At 38.7% G+C, this 25,592-nt stretch overlaps 1 protein-coding gene across 1 annotated transcript in view; it reads right to left on the minus strand.

The window, feature by feature from the left end:
• Positions 1-5,807: 5,807 nt before the first annotated feature.
• Positions 5,808-25,592, minus strand: part of IPO8 (importin 8) — a gene marked incomplete at its 5' end in the record, with an annotated part of 45,162 nt that continues 25,377 nt past the window's right edge. The window contains 13 exons of the mRNA XM_084276514.1: positions 5,808-7,176; positions 7,869-7,985; positions 8,660-8,887; positions 10,290-10,495; positions 17,113-17,342; positions 18,767-18,862; positions 19,770-19,867; positions 20,368-20,493; positions 21,158-21,224; positions 22,798-22,923; positions 23,361-23,521; positions 24,112-24,277; positions 24,782-24,871. Coding sequence (XP_084132640.1) covers positions 7,079-7,176; positions 7,869-7,985; positions 8,660-8,887; positions 10,290-10,495; positions 17,113-17,342; positions 18,767-18,862; positions 19,770-19,867; positions 20,368-20,493; positions 21,158-21,224; positions 22,798-22,923; positions 23,361-23,521; positions 24,112-24,277; positions 24,782-24,871 — 1,809 coding nt within the window. The 3' untranslated portion in view covers positions 5,808-7,078. The remainder of the gene's footprint in view (positions 7,177-7,868; positions 7,986-8,659; positions 8,888-10,289; positions 10,496-17,112; positions 17,343-18,766; positions 18,863-19,769; positions 19,868-20,367; positions 20,494-21,157; positions 21,225-22,797; positions 22,924-23,360; positions 23,522-24,111; positions 24,278-24,781; positions 24,872-25,592) is intronic.

The following is a 25,592-nucleotide window of genomic DNA, read 5'->3' on the forward strand; positions in this document are numbered from 1 at the left end:
AGAGATGGGCAGGGAGAAACCAGATGAGATTCAACAAAAGCAAGTGTAGAGTCTTGCACTTGGGAAGGAATAACTGCTTGTATCAGTTCAGGCTGGGGGATGACCTGCTGGAGAAGAGCTCAGTGGAGAAGGACCTGGGGGTCCTGGTGGGTGACAGGTGGCTCATGAGCCAGCAGTGTGCCCTGGTGGCTAAGAGAGCCAATGGGATCCTGGGGTGCATCAAAAGGAACATGGCCAGCAGGTCAAAGGAGGTGATCCTCCCCCTCTACTCTGCCCTGGTCAGGCCCTACCTGGAGTATTGTGTCCAGTTCTGGGCTCCCTGGTATAAAAAGGACAGGGATCTCCTGGAGAGAGTCCAGCGGAAGCTATGAAGATGATTAAGGGCCTGGAGCATCTCCCCTGCGAGGAAAGGCTGAGTGAGCTGGGGCTGTTCAGCCTTGAGAAAAAAAGGCTAAGAGGGGATCTGATTAATGTTTACAGATATATCTCAAGTGTGGGACACAGGGAGAAATGGCCAGCCTCTTTTCAGTTGTCTGTGGAGACAGGACAAGGGGCAATGGCCTCAAGCTGGGACATATGAAGTTCTGCACCAACATGTGGAAGAACTTTTTCACAGTGAGGTGACAGAGCCCTGGGACAGGCTGCCAGGGGGGTGGTGGAGTCTCCTTCTGTGGAGATATTCAAGACCCGTCTGGACACCTACCTGTGTGACCTGTCCTAGGGAACCTGCTTTGGCAGGGGGGTTGGACTCAATGGTCTCTGGAGATCCCTTCCTTCCAACCTCTACAAGTCTGTGATTCTGTGATTCTTTGGAGGCCATAGTTCTTCTGTATCCTAAAAATAACATGCTTATGCATATTTTTATCTTTTCAAAGCACTGTTCTTCCTTTTGTAAAATCCAAGACCTCTGTGCATGGAAAGCAGTGAAAGAGGGCTATGTGAAATTTTACTAACATGTTAAAAATATCTAAAAATGAGGAATAATTCTTGGATAAACACCATCAATGGTAAACAGTCCTGTGAAAAATCAACAGGCCTCCAAGTCATGTAGTACATTTGTATTTTTGCACAAGGGCAAGAAACCTGGAAATTAAAAATTATTCATATAGCTGAAAAAAAAAATATTAAAATCTCATTTCAAGAAAACACTGTCTTTTGTTGCCCTGCAGCTTCAACTACCAAGTAATTATTCATTTTTTGTATTTCTTTTCATCTAATATAACCGTGTATACTCCAGCACACAGACCCTGACCAACATTCTTCATTCACCTCAGGTGAATCCTGGAACGGACACTGTTGCATTCACATCAGAGAAATAAACACACCTGGAATTCCATCTCCTACCCCACCATGCACATAGGCAAGCACCTAAAATTGTGAATCTCTATACAGCCTACAGAGAAAATCCTAGCATTAATATACCACTTTCACCTCTTTTTTCTGATAATCACTAGCACCAGCTTTCTGACCCGAAATTCAAAGCATTGCACAAAACTTGAGGCTGCAACAAAGTCAAGTACATTTTCTTCTTGGAAAAAAGTATGGGGCAAAATTCTTGGACACTGCTCTAGAAGATGCAGGCAAAAATCAGGAACACTGCAGATCTGAGATCATTTCAAACATGGCATACCTCAATTTAAATGGATGTTTTCCCTAATTCATCACAATCACATATGCCTGTGATTGTGATTTGAACTGTTGCCCCCAAAACTCTTTAGTTCATCAGCAAGCTCCCTAGATGTGGAGCATTTTAGGTAGCCAGGCTACCTAAGGATATAATCCCACTGAGCATCTCCTGTCAGTGATTGCACCAGGACAAGAGGCTCACAGACTTTTTAAAGGAATGCATCAGTTCTCTACCAGAGGAAAATCACACTAGGTCTTTACCTCTCATTACAGTTGTCAGATTCAGGGTACCGATATCCATACAGACGTTGCATATTCTCTTTTAAAAGTATCTGAGTGTATTTGCAGTGAGTATTGGGATTAGATCCACAACCCAAGGAAGTTTCTACCTGTCTAGTGCATATCTGCTTTAGTTCTTTTTTTTTTTTTGGTTGTTTCTACAAAATTAACAGCAGTAGAAGAGTTGTAAAAAGTGAGCAGCTTGGCCTGTTTACGTATTTTCTTTAAGATATGACTCTATGCTAAGACTTTCTGGTATCTGGAATAGTGTCTGACTTCCTTTCACAGATTGGGAACATCCATTTATTCTGAATCCCATCTCCTTGGGGGAAGACTGAACATCCAAGAGAAGAGAGTGTTACTTTCACTCATGATGTCAAGCTGTCATTAGCCATACCTGCTGTATTCCTTGCTGCGATGAGGGAAACACGATTCTCTGTTCACCTGCAAAGATACAGAGTCTCTTGGACTTGAAGAATGTCCTTGACCAGAGGCAGAGATCCTTGAGGAACTGATCACCAGACTGCCAAACATTACCAAAAGGTTGACCGGGTTGTACCTCAGGACTGGGACCGGGTTCTCAGTGTGTTTTTGCCTATCCTTTGAGCAAATTTCAGTACAAGGTGTGGGGATTTCAAAGTACCCATATTAAGTAAATCACAAAAAGGTTTCTCTCGAACAGCAGGCACACGTGAGGGGTTTTTGTAATTCTGTATCATCCACGTAAATGAAACGAGACTTTCTTCTACTGACACAAACACAATGGACAGGTTGCATTGCTTCAAGAACAACAGGATTTAAAAAAAAAAGTTTAAGCTTTAGCTTTCCAGATATTTGGAATATCTCCTGAAGTATCTGATAGCACAGCAACTTGCAAAGGGAAGGAGAGAAAGGCAGAAAAAGGCTGAAAATTATTCTGGAAACAAAAGACAGTTAATCCTTCATGTTGTCTACAATTCCTTTGGTTCATACAAGTCCCAAAACAGACTCTTGCTGTATAGAAAAAAAATCCTCTACTGTCCTACCTTCTCTCCTCTACAATATGTGACCAGAGTCACAAACTGCCTGGTCTTCACAGACAAAAGACAAGTCCTAAAGCAGTTAATTTCATGTCTCCCTGATATCCTGCAGGCAGCCTTTCCCCCTAAAGCAAAGACTCTCACATTACCATTCTGTGTAACATTCCTAGCATATTTTGACATACACTCACGAAGCACATTTATTTCAATCAGACTGTACACATGTGGGGTTTTGGGTTGGGGGCTTTGTTTAGCATTTTCTTTAGCTGGATATTCTACACTCTTTCTGAAGTTGGCTGTTTTGCTTAAAGATTTTGCTTTGTTATGAAAGCCAACTAAGTACTTCAACTTCAAAAGAGAGAGCAAAAAAATAAGCAGCCAAAACATGTGGTGATTCTTATCTTCCTTTTAAGAGTGACAAAAGAGCGTATGCAATTCAATACTCAAGATCAGTTCATTTTATGCAAAAAGCACCAGCTTATCATGGAAGTTAACATCTGCTATGATTCTAACCTACACAATGCAAATTTCCTATGTGAAGCCCCCATGCTGCTCATACAAGTCACCTTCAGTCTTCGGGAACACAGGCAACAGGAGCAACATAGGTCACCGTTATCAGCCTTTGTTTTATTTAAAAATACATTCATGATTCTCTATATTTCCAGTGGCAAATATATCCTACTTGGTTGGGTGATGCTGATATCTGATATTCCATGATTACATCAGCTACTAAGTGAGACAGTAACGCACATTTGTGTTACTCTCCCTTTAACATACTACAAAGCTGGATGCAGCTCAGAAAGAAATCCCTAAAATCCATTACCTATTTATGATCATGTACAAATGGATATTTATCACGTTAAAAGAGAACCATATGTTAAGTGGAGGCTAGAGCCCAACAAGTCTTTTTGGATTAAATCCCTTTTCAAAAAAAGGAGTAAGGTAATTAACATTTGCTTTTGCCAGTAGAAATATTTGCTCATGAATCGGGCATTTAACCTTTTTACATACCATCCCCTCAAACACCTCCAGCCCCCACTGCAAAATAGACAACAAAGTTTCCTGAATCCATGCTGCTGATGGTTGGCTAACAGCTTGAGAGCTGTCAGGAGGAGAGAGACCTAAGACTATTGATCAACAGCCAGCTGAATATGAGCCAGCAGCATGCCCAGGCAGCCAAGAAGGCCAATGGCATCCTGGCCTGCATCAGGAACTGTGAGGCCAGTGATCCTCCCCCTGTACTCAGCGCTGGTGAGGCCACAGCTGGAGTACTGTGTTCCGTTTTGGGCCCCGCACTACAAGGACATCGAGATGGTGGAGTGTGTCCAGAGAAGGGCTACAAAGCTGGTGAAGGGTTTAGAAGACAAATCTTATGAGGAGCAGCTGAGGGAGCTGGGATTGTTTAGTCTGAAGAAAGGGAGACTGAGGGGAGACCTCATCGCTCTCAACAACTATCTAAAAGGTCATTGTAGTGAGGTGGGAGTTGGTCTCCTCTCCCTGGTAGCTTAGCTACAGGTCAAGGAGAAATGGCCTGAAGTTGCATCAGGGTAAGTTTAGGTTGGATACTGGGAAAAAAGTCTTTACTGAAGGGACTGTCAGATATTGGAACAGGCTGCCCAGGGAGGTGGTCACCATTCCTGGAGGTGTTTAAAAGAAGAGTAGACATTGTACTTGGTGACACAGTCTAGTGTTGGACCTAGTAGGGCTGGATAGATGGTTGGACTCAATGATATTGAAGATCTTTTTCAAACTAAATGATTCTGTGATTAAACCCCTTGTTAGAAACATCTGGATGAAATTTTCTTGGCAGTTGACTTGAAAAGTATACAAGAAGCAGAACTAGGGAGCAGCCATAGTTCAGTTGAGTAACACAAAGATGCTGCTATACAAAAGCAGATTTTTCCTTTAATTCCTTAACTCCTAAATATTAGCTTTTGACAGTGTGAGTAACCTCATTAGCAGATGAAAAATAATTCCCTCTTTACTCTGCATGCGAGGGTAGAATGCCTTTGAAATAAACCCAAACTGACAATCTCATGTTTTTAAAATAAATGGCTCAAACAGTTTACCTGCTCAATACTTCAAGCATTAGGTAAGTGTCATCTATGTCCTTAACTTCCTAAAAACATTTCTTAAATTTGTAAAGGGTTTAAAAACTTCCATGACTTCTGAAAAATTCACCAGCTAACTGGGTGCAATGCCCTCCTACCATCTCAGTCAACATACCTCCAGTTAACAAATATGACCTACGGTTTTCATAGCCTGATGTTCAAAATAAAGAACGTCCTGGACCTCTGCTACTTGAGCCTAAATAGCCTGTTCAATGCAGCTCAAAGTATCATTCACTTTTGGAAATGCAGACCCTGGCATTGTCACAATTTTCCATATGCACAGCAGACATAAAAGTGAAAAATTTTCAGTTGCTATTAAGTGAGTAGCAGCAATGAAAAACCTACAGGAATCAGACCAACTTTACTTCACAGCTGCTGGGGGGGAGTGAACTAAAAAAAAAAAGCATGAACAGAGAACAGTGCCAGAGAGAGTCTGACACAGAGGTGCAGGAAAAAGCAAAGCAGCGGAGAACCTTTTGCCTTGCAGCTGCTAGGCTGAGAAAATTCCAGGGGATGGGGCAAGGAGCAGGCAGATACTTCAGGCTTTTCCAGAACCCAAGGCAGAGAGCACTTCAGATTTATCAGAGCAAATTATCATTACTCTGAGATATTAAAAAAAAAAAAAAAAAGACATCTTCAGCACAGTGCAGGGCCAGAAAAGTGTAATTCACTACAGTCATAAAAATTTGATCGAGCATGGCAAGGGCTTCGATGTTGGGGCACTGCTCTAAAGAAATACATTATCAGTATGTGCTTTACATTGTTTGGTAAATATTTTTATGTCATAAAGAAATTAACACAGAGACAAAATCTGGTCTAAACATTTTATCTCCAATCCAAACTTCACATTCTAAAGCACCCCTACTTATTTTGGCTACATCACTTATCCCAAATAGATCTAAAGGAGGGGCACCTATTCAAATTAGTGCTGCTACCAGTTTCTCACCAAACTAACACATTCATGAACACCTTGTTATGTGTGTTTCAATTAATGAGAAACCAGTCTTTAAAACTTAGGAAGAGATCTGGCAGATATTTCAGCACAGGACAAGAACAGCCAAATGGAATGCAGACCAGAAATTCAATCACAGAAGTGTAAGAGTACAAAGAAATAAGTTTGGAGCTGTTTATCTTCTACCAAGATAAAGTATTGCAAATATTTTGTACCATGTCATTCAGTACTACCATTGGAATGGTAATGAATGAATTAAAAACAGAAAAGAGGTTTATAGAATCCGAAGTAAAATTCTAAAATAGTGAAAATAAAAAGTTGCTATGTAGAACATCTACATGCAAGGGCCACGCCACTTGTCCAAGGCAGGAGGTAATATCCAGGTAGATTTAGGGTAGCCACCTGCCACTCATGCCATCGTAACTCAGATGAGTTGATTTCATGGCTAAGAGAAAAATTTAAGACTACTGCATCAAAGGAAAATCTGCAATCTGTTAAGACCCTTTGGCGTAACCAGTGTATACTCTGCAGTTCCAACAGACACCTCCCTCTACACATTTGGTCTGCACCAAATAGGGAAGATGAGATTATATTCAGAATCCAGCAACGTGTGTGCAACCAATGAACAATTAAACTGAGTAGTAAAAAGCAGATGACAGGAAAACGCAGAACCAAGGCTTACAGTGCATCAAGAAATGTCCTTACACTTAAAAAATAATGCACTCCAAAATCCATTTGTTCAGGCAGTCCATGTACAACAGAAGGCACTGTTATCCATATGAATCTATCAATTCTGCACAGCAAAAACCTGAGAAGTGCAACTCAATTAGATGCAGCCTGGCCCCTACCAGTCATTCAGGTTCCTTGAGGACAACTGTTTCCTTTCAGTCCATCAAATTATAAAAACACCACAAGAATCTGTAGATTACAGTAGTTGGTTAGAAAGAGCATTCTGGTGGGGAAAGCACACTGCTATTTTCCAGAAAACCTTCAGCAGCATTTAATTACCCTCCCCTGTCACTCAGAAGTCATGATGATTTCAAGAAAATGTAATGATGAGACCCTTCCCATTGACCATTGCTGTTGATCCTTCAGTTGCCACCAGGAGTACTACCAGCAAAGTTAAATGCTGTTATCAGTCCTTTGTTGTCAAATGTGTAGCCACTTTGCTGTTCTCTTGTCTTAGTCTCTGGAAATCAAAGAAGGGAAAGGCTATGAAAAACAGTCTGTAGAGAATGCTTTTCTCAAGAGACAATACAGCTCAGCTAAGAATGCAAAGTTTTGGCAAAAAACCAAGAAGAAAATGGCATTCCCTAAACACAGTGACAGTAATAAATTACACTCAGGTTTTCTCTAAATGCATAAACGCACACACCTCTACAACACAGCTGAGAAATAAATCTTCTACGCTATCAGTCTACATTACACTATTCTGCATGCTTTCTGATTAAATCTGAATATTCCACAAGGCAAGCTTTCTAAACATCTAAAACCTTACACTGACTGTGAAGGTAATGTTTGCGGCTTAAAAGGCACAAAACTGTTAAACAGATAATAATCTATAGTAACGTCCACAAAATGCCTGTCTGGCAGTTAGGTATTGCTTTAATTTGCCCTTCATTTCAAAAGTCAAGATTGTGTAAAACTAGTTCATATCCTGTTCAAACAGCAGCATATGCCAGTGAGAAGGCAACTAATGAGAAACAAAAGTAATCTTTCTGAATATCACACAGTTCCAGGCAAGGGATAATGTAAGTGCAATAGCCTACTCATGCTTCTCAGGAAATGGTAATTAGCAGAGATTTACTCTCTCTGTTATTAGAGTAGATGCAGTTCCAACATCCTTGCAACAGATAAAATGGCTCCAGAGAAGTGACTCACCTGCAGCATTTCGCCGGTGTTCTGCTAATGTATAAATTTCCTGCAGCTGTTTCTTCTGATCCTTGCTCAAGGGTGCTGTCAGCGAGTGGTACCAGGCTGCATCTCGGCTCTGCACCTCTGTCAGAACAGGAATGGAGAAAAAGTGATTACCAGGTTACACTGCAAGTTAATATCAGAAGAACAAAATGAAATACACTGAATCCCAGGTTAGTTTTAAACCTGAATTTGCACTGCAAAATGGGTTCAGTATTCCTGACACTTTTCTTAGTGCAGAATCCCCACTGTAACAGTCAATCCATTTTCAAGACCTTAAATACATCCCCTGCTTCCTGAAACACAAAGTTATCCATGTGGACAATATTAATGAACAATGATGAAGCAAATCTTTTTTAAAAAACTTCTTTGAAAACTAAAAGCAACAGGATTAGTCAAACAGGAAAAGGAGAAAACAATTTCTCCATTATGATTTTAACATCTAGAAAGTGAATATTTATATATATAGGAGTCCCTCTAGTGACTGAGTGCCATTTATTCAGGCTGTTATGGAAAATTTCTGAAAGAGAACATGAAGAGAATTAATCTCTGGCTGTACTCGGTACCATTTCTTTTTTGCAGTACCTGTAAACCAAAAAATCTTAGGACTAACATTAAAAAGCAAGATCGCATTTTCCAGTCTCAATAAACTGAATTATTCCTCATAAAAAAGAAATGTTTTTTTCTCAATGATGACCATAAACACCTCAAAACTATTTAATCATGTTGTATCATTCTGCCAACTAGCAAACACATACCTAAAAGTGCTCGTGTAAAAAACTGGTATTCATCAACACCATTTTCAAGGTCAAGAGGTGTGCTGAACCCTTCAAGAGCAGTCTCTTCCAATGCATCTTCATCCCAGTCATCATCATCATCATCTTCATCATCTTCCTCTCCACCTCCATCACCACCGCCTCCACTATGGTTTTCTTGCATTGCCTGGCTCACTTCATTTGTCTCCTCTTCATCACTTGGTATCTCTTCTGCAAAAGCATTGGTGCATTTTGTAAAACAAAGTCTTAAAAGCATAAGGAAAAAATGACTTATGAATAAAGAAAAATTAATAAATCTAGGTTTTGGCTGGAAAGGGGACTCTCTGTTAACATCCTTCCCCCAAAAATCTTAGAATTGTGAAAAATTAAACTGTTACATGTTTCCTACATTCAAGATCAGTTAAGGTTTTGTTTCTAAGCACACCTGGGGAATGTGAAACTGGCATAATTTTTCTTTTTTCATTTGTGCAGTCACTGTGAAACCACAGGATCCAAAGAGTTTGAGGAAACGTTTCTCTAACAAACTGTTCCATCACTGTGTTTTTTACTTGCATATATTTACTTGCATATACTTCACAAACTGTCACAAAACAAATAGAAAACCTGATGTAGACCAAATGTCTGCCTGCTACTCTTCAGAGCACTCCTTTATTCAAACAAATTTAAACAGCATCTTTCACTTAGCTTTACCTTCCATTCCCCTTAGGAAACAACTATTACATTCTGCATTTCATGCAACTCCAACATGCAACTCTCAACACTGCTATTACTGATTTATAATCAAGTTTTAAAATGTCCCCTCCAATTCCAAACTTTCAGCTTTCTGACTATCTGCAACAGGGAGAGACTTAATCACAGGAGAGAGATTTGACAGTTACTGTGCTGTTTTCATACTGTATTCCTATGCATCAAAAATAATTCTGTAACTCTGTTACAGAACAACCCTGTATGGAATTTGAGTGGATTACATAATCTGCTTACATCCAATCTAATTTTCAGATTCAAATCATCTATCTCCTGTTGCATGTCAAATACAATCTGCCTGCAATGCTGTGTTAAATTCAGTCTCCCCAGTTCCCTCCACAAGGTATTCCTTTATGTTTGTTCTCTTCTCGCAGGTACAACAAAAAAGAGGTCTGTCTGCTCCAGGAACCTCAGATGTCTCAAATCCCACTTTACAAATCCCTTTCCATTTGGACAAAGAAGGTGTGCTAGGATTTTCTTCAAAGGTCATAAAAACTGGTCTTCCAAATGGTTGTGTACTAGAAACAGCTTCTTTCCAGGAATCAAGAGTATAACCAAAGAGTCCCACCAAACTCCTACTGCCTATGTGAGATGATGTAGTGCATTCACAACTCAGAAGAGCAGTCTTGAAAGTTTTAATGCTACTCTTAAACCAATACTACCCTTTCACAAAGTGTTAGCTGTTACAAATTGAAATGTTTTGATTACATTTTGGGAGGAAAAATCAATTCCTAAGATGATCTTTCAAGCACCCAGCAAGTCTAGCTATTTTCAGCAGACTAATGAGTCTTAAAAATGAACTGCAATTTCTTACCCCCTTTAAATTAAATCCAGACAAAATCCACAATGTTAAAAGGGGAGATTTTACCATTATCTTCTGCAACGTGTTTTTCATCTTTAGCATGATCCTCATGTTCTGTGAGTTCTCGTGAGGCGCAAACTTGTTTTAAGCCCAGGAAGAGGAGGAGGATTGAAGGGACAATCTGGGCAGCCACGGCATCTACTGCAGGCGGTCGGTTCTGCAATTCCATTAGGATGCTCAGTCCTATTATGCACATCTTTCTGTCATGGAGACTGAAACAACACACACTTGTTAGACAAAAAAAAAAAGATTTTCAAGGATATGTAGAGAACATTAAAGTCCTAGTGCTTGACATGTCAGAAGACAATGTCACAGACACTATATTTGAAGTCTATGTTTGATGTTCCTTAATTCCAAATACACATTCCCACTGGAAAGTCCAATAACAATTAAACACCTTTCAAGAACTGGCCAAATTCCTGGAACAACTGTTTCTGATTACCAAATGCAAAGTCTGTAATGCTAAATAAACAATGTTTAATAATTATGTGGAATATCTTGTCTTTAATAAAGCATTTGATACAGATTATCATCATTAAATAGGATGGAAAATTAATTTGCCTTGGCTTTGACAGCAGTACTGTTGCAAGGATTGACATTAGCAAAAAGACTATAAGTGACGAGTAACGATAAGCAGGAATGCACTCAATTGCAGGGTGATTTTATGGAGTGCCACAGGGCTAGCTGTATTTAAAAGTCCATCAGAATGGCAGTACTATACATCCAATTTCTGACACTAACTTGAGACACATTGCTAATTCCACTGAAAGCAGGGAAATATCAAGAACTAGTAGTACACTCAAACAGGGAACTTCCAAATGAGTAGACCTCCAATAAAACAAGAAGTGGTAGATAACTGAAGGGAAAGAAAATTAAATCAGTAGCAGAAAGATTTTTATGTGATCATAGTCAGACAACTAGGTAAAAGTCTATGCTCTTAAAAATAAGAATTGATTTTCACTTCCAGGAGTAGAAGTTATATGCAAACAAGCCAGGGAAAAATTCTCTAACTGCCTTGTGGTGGCTCAGCCCCAGGCAGTGGCTGACCCCCACTGTGCTGCTCTCTCACCCCTCCACCCCAGGAGAAAACACAGAGCCCTGGTGGGTTGGGATAATGCCAGGTTACTGACAACACCATGAAAGGGGAACAATAGCTGAGCCCCGTGGCAGAATTCACCTGGTGATACCACACAGCACTTTACTGTGTCACCTCACTGACATGAAGACCTACCTCCCAACCACACTCAAGACCGTCTGGAAGCCGCACAGTAGCGCCCCTCTCCAACCAGTCTCTTCTATGGGGTGTGATGTCAGGAAAATAGACTGGGCTGACTCAGCTCACCTGTGCTGGCTGCTTGTGAAGGTTAACTCTGGCCTGGCCAGAACCAGGACATACCTCTACTGGTACTCTTTGGATCTCCTTTACTGGTAGTAAAGTAGTTATCAACTTTTCTATAAGGTCATGATATTTTTACTATTAAAAGCTTCAGAGGAGATTGTTTTGTACTACTGAATTCTATTCCATGCTTACAGCTTCTGTGCAAGCCTTCTGCAGGGCAGCTACTCCAGCAAGAAGTTTCAGCAAGGCCTACAGAAACCAAGCAGACCTCCTCCAAACTCTCAGTAGGTAGATTTACTTTGGAATAAGGAGGATACAAGTTGAGAGAGAAGAAACGAATTAAGATGTGCGCCACTCACTGCAATAAAGCTTACAGGGGAAGAGCCAGCTCAATCCTCCACTTAAAAATTTGCTATAGAAATACAATTTTTAAAGTGCATACAATTTCTTTACCAAAGATCCCCTCTAATGTGCTTTCTGAGCTGTGAAGACCAAAATCCAAGCTAAAGATGATACAACCTATGAATAAAGCATAGCTTTTTGGGAGATTTTTCCTTACTGCAAGTACAAAAGGAAAGAACTTTTTCTAACTCCTGCCAGTACCTTCATCCAAGTTTGACCAAAGCTCTTTAAACTATTCACAAAACTTCTACCTTGTATCTTGACACAGGTAAGCCATGAAATTTCTTTAAGAGCCAAAGGTATCATGAAGCAATTTCAGTGTATGTGCACTAGAGTAGTTAAGGACACATGGCACTGCCTTTCACAAGACATTTGAAAAAGCTACTGTTACACAGCACCATCTGCAAAATGCAACACAGTAAAAAGTAAAAAACCAAAATCTTCGTAGTAATTAGTTGTTTAGCTTCATGCTAAATTATTTTTTCTGGACAGCAAATGAAAGTGCAAGAACCAAGCACTGCTGTAAAAGAGTCTTCATTAGGAAGCAGCCCTAATGGCCAAAAGAGACAGCATATTTGTCATGATCCATTTTCAAGCTTCTAAAAAGAGAAGTTGTAAGAACGAATACATCTTCAGACTATGCATATTACCAGAAGAGCCAGCAGAAATCCAGGCATCAAGCCATCTTTAGTGGATGTGAGTCAGAAGGAGACTTGGTTTTTTCCACCTGCCCACCAAGACAAACAACAGGACAAGCATCCACCTTGCCCGAAGTTCAGCATTCTACTACACCGGACTGAACAAGCAGAACAGCATTTTATGTCATTTACATATGTTCATAATTCAAAGAATGTTTTCAGGACCATTCCTTTGTTATCAAAAGGCTCATTATTTCAGCACCCTTCAGCCTGCATTTGGAAGCCTGGATACAATTCCCCTGAGGGCTTTGAGATCCATACTTATTTGCTCAGCAGCATGCAATAGTCCTCCCTAACAATCACGGACTCTGCCTGCTCCCTCAATGGTATATTGAGCCTGGAGGGCTAAACATGTGACGCACGGCAGTGCAATGCATGACTCCTAGGGTAACAAGTGGTGTGTGGCCTTCATAATCTGCAGGACCTTTTCTCAGTAATACACTTCCTTCCAATACAGGACAAAAGATCTAAGAATCTTTTGTATTTTAAACTGAGCTGAAAGGATTTCAAAAGGAAATCACTAAGCCTTTCCTTTACTGGTTTGCTGTGCTCCTTTATGTGAGGATCAAGTTGCTTTCTATCACATCAATCCACTTCCTGGACAATCTGCAAATAATTAGACATTTCCTTCCAGTTGCAAAGTTAGAAATAACCCTGGTTTACTGTCTAAGATTGGAATTTTATATACAACTGAGAAAACTAGGATATCAAACTATTTAAACTCCTCTCAAATAAATCCCCTTATTCAGCTTTTAAAAAAAACCCCAAACAATTTACTTAGGGTTTTTTTTGAGCAAGACAGCTTTCCTTGCATCCTAGTTTCTACAGAAGAATTTTTAATATAAGGGGAAGTGTAAGTGAAGCAAAAGTCTCACCTAAATTTCAGACTGTCAGGTATAACAGTGGAAAACAGTAAGGAACAAATGTTTCTACAAATAACTTTTCAGTCACTGTCCTTTATTCAATTACAGGTTACAGTAAAAAATATTGAGAAATAAATAGCATGTATACTATTGTACCTGGGCATTACAGGCACACATCCACAAACACACGTGTAACATCCGCAAAGACATAGTAGATTTATGCACAGTTTTTTGAGTACTGAGCTCTCATTGTCTGGATCATTCTAAATTTCTAAGCAGTTTAAAGTAGCTTCCATATTTTTAATAACATGGAAGAACAGGTACTTATCTTACCCTAACTTCTTTCCCCCCTCTTGTTCTCCAATATATATTATTCTCATGCATTCAGAAGTGTTGCTCAAGAAATACTGCACACTTTTGGCAAACACCATGGTCTCGAGCCTGAGAGCATGCAGACAGGCAGAACCCTACTGCTGGCAGAGCAGCATCTATGAGTGCTAGGGCTTCACAGGAGTATAAGGACAGAGGGATGTGAGATTTATGTGGGCAAAGCATCTTGAAGAACCACTGTTACCAGTAAGTCACAGATTTCCTGCGTGGCTGGCAAAGACATGGCAGTAAGATTCACCTGGTCCTTCACAGTTGGAGGTGATTCTATTCTGACCTCAAATTTCTCTAGGATCTGTGAGTCTTCTAACTGATTTCAATTTAAGGTTAAAACTGCCTCTTCCTAGAAAGCAATCCAATGGTAAACCAAAGCAGCAGTAAATGATGGCTGGTGAGAAAAAGGACTGTATGAATTGGGGTGCCCACTGCAGTCCTCACCGAGGAAGACATGAAGTCTGCAGGGGTGGACCCAAGGAAGGGTTTCAAGAAAGCTAGATTTTATTTGTATTTCTGTCTTTTCCAGTTCAGTTACACCTCGGCTGCTGTTCAGATGATGACCCTTACTAAAACAAGTGTCCTACACACAGAAGCCACACACTGAGGAAACAGCACTGAAGGGAGAGTGATTTTTAGATTTAAGCAATACTACAGATATTTATTTCGCTGCTGGTAGCAGCAGATCAAAGAGATACATTTTAATCTACTGCCATTCAAGTGCAGAGTCTGAGCAGAACCTAGCATCACGATGTCCATGTTTCATTTTCATGGGCTTTGTCAACTTTTTTTTCAGCTCTGAAGAATTTAGTTGAACAGGAGTTGCAGTAGCTGATATTTTTTTGAAAAGCAACACAAAAGACCTGAAAGTTAAGCTGTAGCTCACAAGAGCACTTGAGGTTGGAGCCTAGTCAGATTTTTCCTCTCTGGAGCTGACTGACTAGTTTCTCACTGAATGCTAAAGGATGAACCATTTAAGGCTATAAATCTCTTACATTTTTTATTTCTTTTAAAAAAGGAATGATAAGTTCATTACCTATAGGGAGTATCTTCTTTCGTACTGCCTCTGTATGTGCATGGCAGTAGGAAAAATGACAGCACAAAGAGCTGAATCTCAAAAAATTTGCTTCTGCCATCAAAAAAGTACATGAAAATCTTTAGAAGTCTTGTTCTTTACTAAAGCGAGTAGATATAAAAACTACTCAGTAATTAAAAATAGTATAACCACAAGGTGGGGGAAAGGTAGAATTAAAGGTGTCCTTTGTCAGTCTCTGGCACTCCAAAAGAAATGAGGGGCATTGGTCCTTTATGCTTTGTCACCAACTCAAGTAAACCATCTAATTGATGAGATGTGCATTTATGTTAAGATACAGGGCATACCGTAGACCTTTTGTATACATGGTACGTACAAGATGTTTGGGGTGTATTAGAAGGGGTGTAGTCAGTAGGTCAAAAGTGGTTCCTCTCCCTCTCTACTCTGCCCTGGTGAGACTAGATTTGGAATATTATGTCCACCTCTAGGCCCCTCAGTTCAAGGACAGTTTAACTACTCAGTTCAGTTACTTCAAAGAGTCCAGCGCAGGGCCACCAAGATGATTAAGGGAGTGGAACATCTTCCTTATGAGGACAGGCAGAGGGAGCTGGGTCTCTTTAGCCTAGAGAAGAGGAGACTGAGGGGTGACCTCATTAATGTCTATAAATATGTAGAGGGTGAGTGTCAGGAGGACAGAGTCAGGCTCTTCTCTCAGTGATGTCCAATGATAGCACAAGGGGCAGTGGGTACAAGCTGGAGCACAGGAGGTTTCATGTGAACTTCTTCACTGTGAGGATGGCGGAGCACTGGCACAGGCTGCCCAGAGAGGTTATGGAGTCTCCTTCTCTGCAGACATTCAAAACACGCCTGGATGTGTTCCTGTGTAACCTAATCCAGGTGATCCTGCTCTGGCAGGGGGGTTGGACTAGATCATCTTTCAAGGTCCCTTCCAATCCCTAACATTCTGTGATTGTGTGAATGCTTGTGGTAATATGAGCTGTCTGGTTTTGTTATAATGAATAAGATAATTAGTACTTTTGTTTTTCTTTAAGGAGAGGCCACTACGATAATTCCTTCAAACACAGACAATGGTATGGAAAAAGCTGTTTGGACAACTGTGGAGTGTAGGGGTAGGGTATGGGCTGCCTGTCGCAGCCCATGCTCTCTCATGGCATGACTCCCAGCATGCTGACACTTCACGTAGTCTACTGGCATAGATTGTGCATGAAGAAGACACATTCTAAGCCTATCCATACACCTGCAGTCAGATGTCAGCATCCAATAACAAAACATAATTGAAGACAGTGAGAGAGAGCTGTTTACTACATCTGACTGCTTTGCTGGTAAGTGAATTTGAATCTCACAGTTGGAGACCACATCTCAGCTGAGAGACAAGCACTAACTGTTGAGCACTGGACTCCACATCTGCCCAGCATCAAGTGCATGCTTAGTTACATGATGACAGGCCTTGTCTGCCTTCATTTACTTTACAAATGTCCAACTTCTGCCCAAGTGCACACTAGTGTGGTGCACACACATGTTCAAGGGAGGTATGAATGCAGTTTATGTTCAGGAGTACACTAAACAGTCAGTAGATCCATGGCATAATGATAAATATGCAAAGTTGATCTTGAACAACTCACAGGTATGAAAATCAGAGTGTGGGATTCACTGGACAGAATTTTTTAACATTAAATGAAGCAGTTAAAAGTCCTTCCTAAAATATAAACAAGAAAAATATGTATATACTGTGTTTCAGAAAAAAGTTAACATCTCACTGAAACCCTATTGGTCAGCTCCAAATATTACCCTCAAAGCATGTGCTGGACCATCTCTTGGAGAAGCAGACAGTTTGTGATTAAAGGACCTTAAAGGAATTCTGAAATATGATAATGTATTGTACCCTGGGATCCTCACAACAAAGAAAATTCAGCATGCACCTCAACAGACCCAGAAAAGTTACACAGACAAAGGTCAACTTTACTGGCATCACAGCAATTAGACCTGGTGTGGAGTACTGTTAGTTAGACCAACCAAGGAACAAGAAGTCTTTCGTCAACATGAGTAGGGATACAAAAATCAAAACCATGGACTTCTAAAAGAAAAAATACACAATACTTGCCCAAGAAAACAGTCTGTGTCATTCATCCACTGGTTTATGAACTGTGCAGTGATGGGCTCAGGATTGTGTGGAAATCTGATGTTCTCCAAGGTGTGCAGAAGTAGGTCAGGATTGTAGTAAAGTGCAGCTATAGCAACCTGAAGACACATGGTACGAAGCTCGCTTGTTTTAACTCCTCTAGTTAACCGCTCCAGAACAGCCTCCACAAAGAGTGGAATACACTGGGCATGTAAGTATAAAGGAGAAAAAAAAACCAAAAACAAACAGAAAGGCATTATGCATGTTGCCAGATGAGACAAATTTTAAAATACTTTTATCAGAAGTGATCTCCAGAGTTAACCAAAGTCCAGGTATAACCTAGGAATGCATTCTATTCACTTGCAAGTGCAAAAGCATTTTAAGCCTTTGATTACATGCTTATAAATCTTCTTGAAAACAGCTATTCTCTGAGCTAAAAATTGCCAATGTTATTCTCAGCATGAAGGAGAATATTTGGGGCCATTTGAAGGAATTTGTTCTAGCATGTCTGAAAGGTTTAGAAACGAATTTAAAGACATTCTCATCTTTGAATAAAGATATTCAACAATTTCAAAACTAATAGACAAGAAAAATTAGATTACCTCAATCTGCAAGAACAAGAAAAGTTTTCCCTAATAACTGTAAAGTGTTGTTAAATTTCTTATAGAAGTTTAAAATGAGTTTGTACAGATAAAAGCAAGTATGCACAAATTTCTACACAATGAAATAAACATCCACATACATTTCAATGGGCAGGTTTATGCTTTATAAATAACTGGGAGGCATTCTGAAAGTTTTAGTTTATTAATTTCAGTTCTGTGTGCAATCATTTTAATTCACAGCATAGTGGAGCTCAATTAAGCCTTCTACCACATACTTATTTCAATGCAAATGCATAAAATTCACTGTAATCCTTTCCAGATTTCTTCAAAAAATAAAATCTTTCATGGAATATTTCAGTATTTCAGATTTACCTAAGGAAAATTTTATTGGTTTCAGTGAAATTAACTGAAAATGTATCATTGAAGGCCATGGATTGCACTGTGGCAATATCAAACATGATACATTAAGCAGGAGCACTACATAAAACATAAGATGAGAATTTAACCCTCAATAGGAAAAAGACTACTATGTAAAACGTGTTTCAAGAAACTTTGGAAAATTATGATAAATGTTTTTCTCAGCAATCACAATCCAGTCATGCTAAAAATTCTTCACTGCCAAATGCACTGAGCAAGTTCATGTTGCTTGAAGAAATAACTTCAGTAGTTGGGCATGTTTAGTTAACCTCTCAGCCACAACAGTTTTAACAATATATTGTTTGCATCAAAAGGGAAATCCCATTAGGAGAAAGCCAAAAAAGACAATCCTGTATATCATATATCCTTATCATTCAGTCTATACTAATTATCCAGTCATGTCCACTAATCTAAAAAAAAAAAAAAGCAAAATCCAACAAATCCCTACTTTACAAACTCTCATGAGCTCATTTACTCCTTTCTGTATTTCCCTCCATTCCTACACTTGACACTTAACTCAAATTCTCTAATTCCAACTGCTTTTCTCAGGAATCATACATTTATCACTGGGAGCCAGTAAAACAGAATACATGTTAAATATGTATCACCTGGTCAATACCCCGTCCTTTGCACTGCAGAACAATTACTTCTAGGAGTTTGGCTGCATGGCACTCTGCATCTTCTCCTGCGTCTCCTGTTAATACCTAGCAACCAGAATGACAATGTAGTTTATCAGTATTAATCACTGACAACTTCAAAATTAAGTAGTCCTGTACCTGCATACATCGAAAAACCTTTACATGGCACAGATAAGTGTCTAGAGATTAATTTTAAAAATTATAAGAAATTATTCTTTAGTATGCATTATACGCCACTGCTTTCCCTTTTTTACAGGAAATGTTACTTAAAAAATCATTGATGTTTTCACATTCTGATTCCATTTTTTTCCTTCAGTTCTAAAAGACACTGGCAGATTAACCACCTGGTAAAGTGAAGTTCTATCTCTGGGCTAGTTTCTGATTAAAAACAGATGAATGGAATCATTCTGTGTATATGTGAAACTGACTGCTTCTCAGTACCTTTCAACCCTACAGTCAGTGTCAACCAAACCTGACTAAGAAGCAGAATTCTCAAGCACATTCAATCTCTCTAAGTTTCTTAAAAATAAGCAGGTAGCTGGATGCCTAATACTCTATAACACCCCAGATATCAGACAAGGGCATCAGCATGAATCCGTACTTGTATTATACGTGAGAGAATCAACATAAAAGAGAAACATTATAAAAGTAGGAAGAACTTCAAATAAGTTTGCACTTTAGCTGACAACTGGAGAATCCAATCACAAGATACAACCCAAGGAAATCAGGCCTCATTAATTCCTCTACTTAACAAAATAGCTTCTCACAGAAGAGAGTCAAGACGAACAACTTTCTCCCACACATTTTTGTGCACGTAATTTTTTTAAAACTGTTGTCACTTGAAAAGTGTGAAGGTGCCATGAGTATGGAAAACTGAGCAAGACCAAGTTTCACTTGGTTCTGAAATAACACTCCACCAATCTGACTGTTAAGTACCAGGGGTAAGCACAGCAGTAAGAATCAGAAGGCTTACCTTTTTACACATAGCGTAAATGATTTCTAAATGCTTTGGGTTAGACAGTAAAGTATCAGTGTCAATGGTCACATAATTATGCAAGAGAGGCATCATATCTGCACAACAGGGAGAACAAGAGAAAAAAAAAATACAAATTACCCCACTAGGAGTACTAACCAGTGAGGCTGTAGTCCTACAATGGGATTCATTAGCTCAGATTCTTGGGTAAGGTTGGAAGTTCAAACTCTGCAAAAGTCTATTCTAGCAGAATTCTTCATGAAGTGCACATCCAGAGTGCATTCTCAGAAGAGGACACAGAGTAAGACTATGTTTTAATTAATCCATTTGTAGTTTCACATTAACTTTGTGTATTTCAGCTTTCTTTGAGTTCAGGACCTCCTATGATAACCAATCACACTGACAGATTTGAACATGCTTCTTTCTCCTATTAAATATGCTCTTGTTATACTTCCACACTAAACAGACAGTCAAAGCATGACTCAAATACATGAACATTTTAAACCAAGCCACTAAATGGAAGCAACCCTTATTAAGGTGGCTTTTAGAGATGAATCCCCAAACAGCAGAAACATCAATAGAACATAAGTGAACACACCTGCAAAGTATTCAAAGCAATCCTGCTGGAAAACCTCATAAAGGACACCTAAAAGCTGCCACATTTGAGGTGAAATCATCTGGCATGTCAAGCTGTAGGCCAAGGAGAGAATTTCTTCATAAAACTCTGGAAAGGAGAAACAGTTTGAAGTAGCATGCTTTAAAAAATAAATTTATCTTGCAAATACCTTGAAATCTGAAACCAAGCCCCAAGTCATGTAACAGCTAGAAGACTAAACGAATACGTAGAAAAATAGCACAAACTAGAAAAGATAGGCCTCACGTTGGCTACAGTTGCAATACACATAGTTTTTGATCGCAAACACACAGCAGAAATGCTACCAGCACATCAAAGACACTACTTCTAAATGATTTACTGAAAAAATACTTTTATTTTCTCAACCTTCGTTTATTATCAAAGGCCTTATCACAAAACTGTGTAGCTTTTTAGTGCAGCGTACTGATAAAGCAGTAATTTAATTCCGTGCCACGTCCATAAAATACTAATGTAATTGTAGATGATGCCCCTTAACCCAGCTAGCTAGAAAAATAATCAAAACTGCACCTTCTGCTTTTGAGTCTGACCTCCAAAACACAATAAGAAGCCTGACTAACATGTAAGAAGATAACAGAAAAATAACTCTTTTTTTTTTTTTTTTGTCTTTAAAGAACCACACATACAAAAAACATGAAGATCTGGTCCGGAAGATAGTATTGTTTGCAATAATTAACATTTTTCTTTCCATGTAAAAACATGTATTGTTTTTCTAAAAATTATGTCTAAAACATACCTATAACATGTTTCTGCAAAACGAGGCCAATGATCTGTAAACAAATGCTCTCAAGCTGTTGAGTTATCTGAAACAAAAACAAAGCAGTTTATTTAAAAACTTAGAAACAGTCATTTAATCAACATATTTGACTAATGGAGCTTGAAAAGCTTTTCAAAGCAAAAGGGCTTTCATAACTTCTTTAATGCTGCATTAATGACCACAGTCTTACGAAAGAAGATCTCACTGATATAAGTACTCAAACTTTCAAAATTGCTTTAAAACTTGTCACATTTTTCTTTATTCTAAAATATGGAGAGGTTGCCAGAGCAGGCTCAGCAAGAGGAACCCATGCAGAAACTGGGAGCATACAACTGTGCTGAAGTCAGGATTCAGCCTTGCCATGTTGGACAGAGAGACTATACTGATGAATTAAACTAAATTATAGAGTCACATTAGAAGTCTAATTAAAACTAGCAAATAAAGACATTTGACGTTATTACCACAGGCCACACATTATAGACATAAACTTGCAGGATATCAGTCTTTCTAGACTTGTTCTAGTAAATGGATTAAGTACATGACCACAGATTCATCCACTTACCTTCAGACACTTGACTCAAAAGTTATCATCCCCTCAACTCTCTCCACATTTTATGGTGGGGGAAAGGGAAAGGAATTTCTAAGGAGTTTTCAGCCTCATGTATGATTTCCATACCATTTCTATTACTTCTAAAATGATGCAAAATCCTGAGATGAAGAGTATTCTACACAGTATTTTACTTTGCGCTTCGCACAACAGAAAAACAAGCTGCTAAGTTTATACCAAAACTACCTCAACTCCAAAGGTTTTCCTAGGCTGAAACCTCAAGGTGCACTTTAGACCATCATTCCTGATGCTCAGCTTAGCTACCAGATTTCATTTTAGTTTTCAACAGATGTGAGATGCTCTTGCAAAGGAATGAAAGAGGTTTTGAAATCCAAAGGAATACAATTGTCTTGCAAGAAAATAATTAATATTTTAATTAATGTATTTTTAAATTATAAACTTCATAAAAACATTCCACACTTGCAATGAAACATTCTCATTGTAAATCAAGGAATCAAAACAATCTAGGACAAAGCACTTTTAAGCCAACTGAGCTTTAAGTCACTGACTGACTCTGTCACTCTGGTCATCACTGAACTCCTTCCTACCTCATTTAGCCCAGGTGGTATGAGCAGAAAGAATCTCTGTCTTCCCTGAACATGTGAAATGTAGACTTAGATTGCACCATAACTGGGAGATCAATTTCTAGGAATTCTATCCAATAAACTGCTGGCTAAGCAACAAAATAAAAGATTAGCCTTGTGCAAAATATTTCTCCCTAACATGTATTTTAACAGTCCGTAATTTAATTGCCCGATGAAATGCTTACCAGAATAAGAGCTAAAAATTTTACCCTCAGGATATAAATTCCCATCAAGGTTGGGAGCTAAACAATTTAAGAAATCACAAAAGTAAACAGGGTTTTAAATTCAAATTTGTCAGAGATCACTCAGTACTCAGTAAATGTACATTCACGTCAACTGAAGTTATGCAACATACAGAAGTGCTTGCTGTCATGAATGAAAGGCATGAGGGAACAGCAGGAGAAAAGACATACAAAATAAAATCTCACCTCCTTGTGATCTTCAACAACTGTCAGGATAGTATCAATTGTGTGCAAGATGCCCATAGCCATAACTGTTTTGTCTTCTACTTCCTCATATTCTTCACTCTGAAGTACTTTACCAAATATTTCAGCCTATGGAAAAAAAACCCCTTGACATTCAAAAGCAAACTCACATTTCTAATTTGTCATACATAACCAAGACAGCTAATGCAACAGCAGCAAGACCTTATCTGTAAGAGCTGTCAGCATTGAAAAATATGCTCCTTTCTGAAAGGGGAAAATATAGAATTAAGAACGCTTTTTTAAGGTCTGGCTATGTTATGTCATTTGAAAAGTTAAACAGTAAGAGCTCAACTCATTAAAACCAGTGACAAAATTCAGTATCTTGAAAAGCCTGCAAGTTTTAAAGATGCTTCATACAGGAAAAAAAAAAGCAGCATGTCAATACTATAGGTGGACCTTTATAAAGATTACTGTCAACAATGTGCACTTCAAACAAAGTTCATTAAATGTTTACCAAACTAGGCATGTGCTCCTGACCAGACTGTTACTTTAGTAGTGTCTCTTACCAAGTGTTGAGTCATGTCAATGGCGATGGTAGCTACTTCCTGACTGTACTCACAGATCATCTTCTGGATTACATTAGTAAGATCATCATTTTCCGTCTCTCTAACAATGTGCAAGAGCTCTTGCATTACTGGCCTTACATGAGGCTTCACATACTCCTTGGCTAAAAAAAACCCCAATTGAGATTAGGTGAAATCAAGTATCCATAAACACACACAATACCTCAAAACTGCTAGGTAACTGACTGTTCTTGACCAAAATCATTTTTTGAAGTTTCATTAGCTAAAACAAAGAAACAAACCAACCCTACCCAAGGCACTTTTACAGACCATAACTAGTAGACTAACAATGCAAATAAATTGTATGTTTACCACATTCAGTACTGAGATGCCATCTACAACAAAAATCCACTGTCTTGGGGAAATGCATGCCCTTGTACGCAGGCAGCTTTCATCTTAAACATACACACTATTTCACTTCACTAAAGAAAAACAAAACCAGGTGCTATTTACTTTATTAAAGAAATACGTTGATTCTAACTTCTTTTGTGTAGAGACCTGTACATAGAAAGTTGAAGTCAGAATTCTAGCACATATGGTAACTAATGAGGAAATACCTAAACACGATGAAATGTTCCAAAATCTATGTCTTTAAATGGTAGAAATGTTTAGATAAATCTGCACCAACCTCTTCATCACTACAAAAAACCAAACAAAAATCAGTGTATACAACTGACAAATCAGTGTAGCGTACCTTGCTCTTGGTTGCTTATTAACGTCTGAAGAGCTATGGCTGCTTCTACTTTTACAGGCATTTCCTTATCATCAATTAAGCTCTTCTTTGCCAACTCTACTGCATTCCTCAAGTTTAGCTCATTGTGAAATTTCAAAGCACTGAATGAATGAAGCACCCAACAGGACTACATAACAAGAAGAAATGCAAGTTAGGAGCTATTGAAATTTTTAGCAATTTTTATCTGATTCAAAACCAATGCTAACTGGCTGCATGTACTGCTTTTTTCCTTTTTTTCTTAATTATGGTGTATTCATAGAGTAACAAGTAACGCATTTTTTACACTCAAAGCAGTTCTTTATTTTCCCTTCCCAAATTCCAATACATTCCATGTGTACACAACTGGTAATCATAGTTTTCGTCACCGAATGGTCACAAAAGGGCCACAACCACTGCTCGAAGTCTCCAGTCTGATCAAACAGGTAAACAATTAGATAACACAGACTTTCCATTAATTCACTTAACTGACAAACAGTTTTTAAAACCAAAATGCTGAAACATTACTGTCCAAGGTTATTATTTGAAATTTTACTATGTATTTGCTTTTTTATTTAAATAAGTCAGAACAAAGTCAAGTTGAAGAGCAAAGAATCATGGCAAATACTGAAATTGATAAAACTGGTGAACTTACTCTAGCTCTGAGGTACCCCTGGTTAGACATGAACAATGGAAATACGTGATTCTGTAACATCAGCTCCATTTGATCCTTGAAGACACTCTTCTGTTGGTGTAAATGCAAATTAATTTTGGAGACCATTAATTCCACATACTTCATTCTACTCAGTAATCCATTTCATCTATCAACCTTGGAAAAACAGTGACTTCTCTATGTAATTCAGGTATTCTCTCACAAAGATATATGAACCGCATACCTTGAACTGAACAAAACTCAGAAGCATAGCAAGAGCAAAGCTGGATAAGGGAAAGAACTGAAGATATAATATTCAACTCTACATTACTCGCTACAATACCGTAAACTGGAATGTTCATTTTCTTTAAGGCAACTGATTCCAGCTGATCTTTCTTAAAAATTAATTAGGATCAATAACCTCCAGGCTACCTACAAAGAGTACATACACAGCTGAAGATCAATATAAGGTCAGTATGAAACAGTTTCAAAAGACCTACTGTTACTGTAAGCATCAAAATTAATTATTTTACACACAACAATAACTCACATCCTTTTTTTTTATTAATGGATTAAGAAGATTCTTTTATGACAGAAATCTCCCTGGCAGACAAAGGATATTCGATGAAAATTATCCCTCATTCCAACTGTGGCAAATTGCAAGATATTGACAGGATGCCAGCTTGGACACCTGGGACTTTCCTAGTACCTACAGATCCAAGATACTGGAAAATATACATGCTGGGGACTGTGTTACCATCTAAAGGAATGTTTCAGTGGCTAAGATAGGAAAAGGTTGAAAGGGGACATTCAA

Source organism: Gallinula chloropus (genome assembly GCF_964237585.1).
Source record: "Gallinula chloropus genome assembly, chromosome: 1".
Taxonomy (NCBI): Eukaryota; Metazoa; Chordata; class Aves; order Gruiformes; family Rallidae; genus Gallinula; species Gallinula chloropus.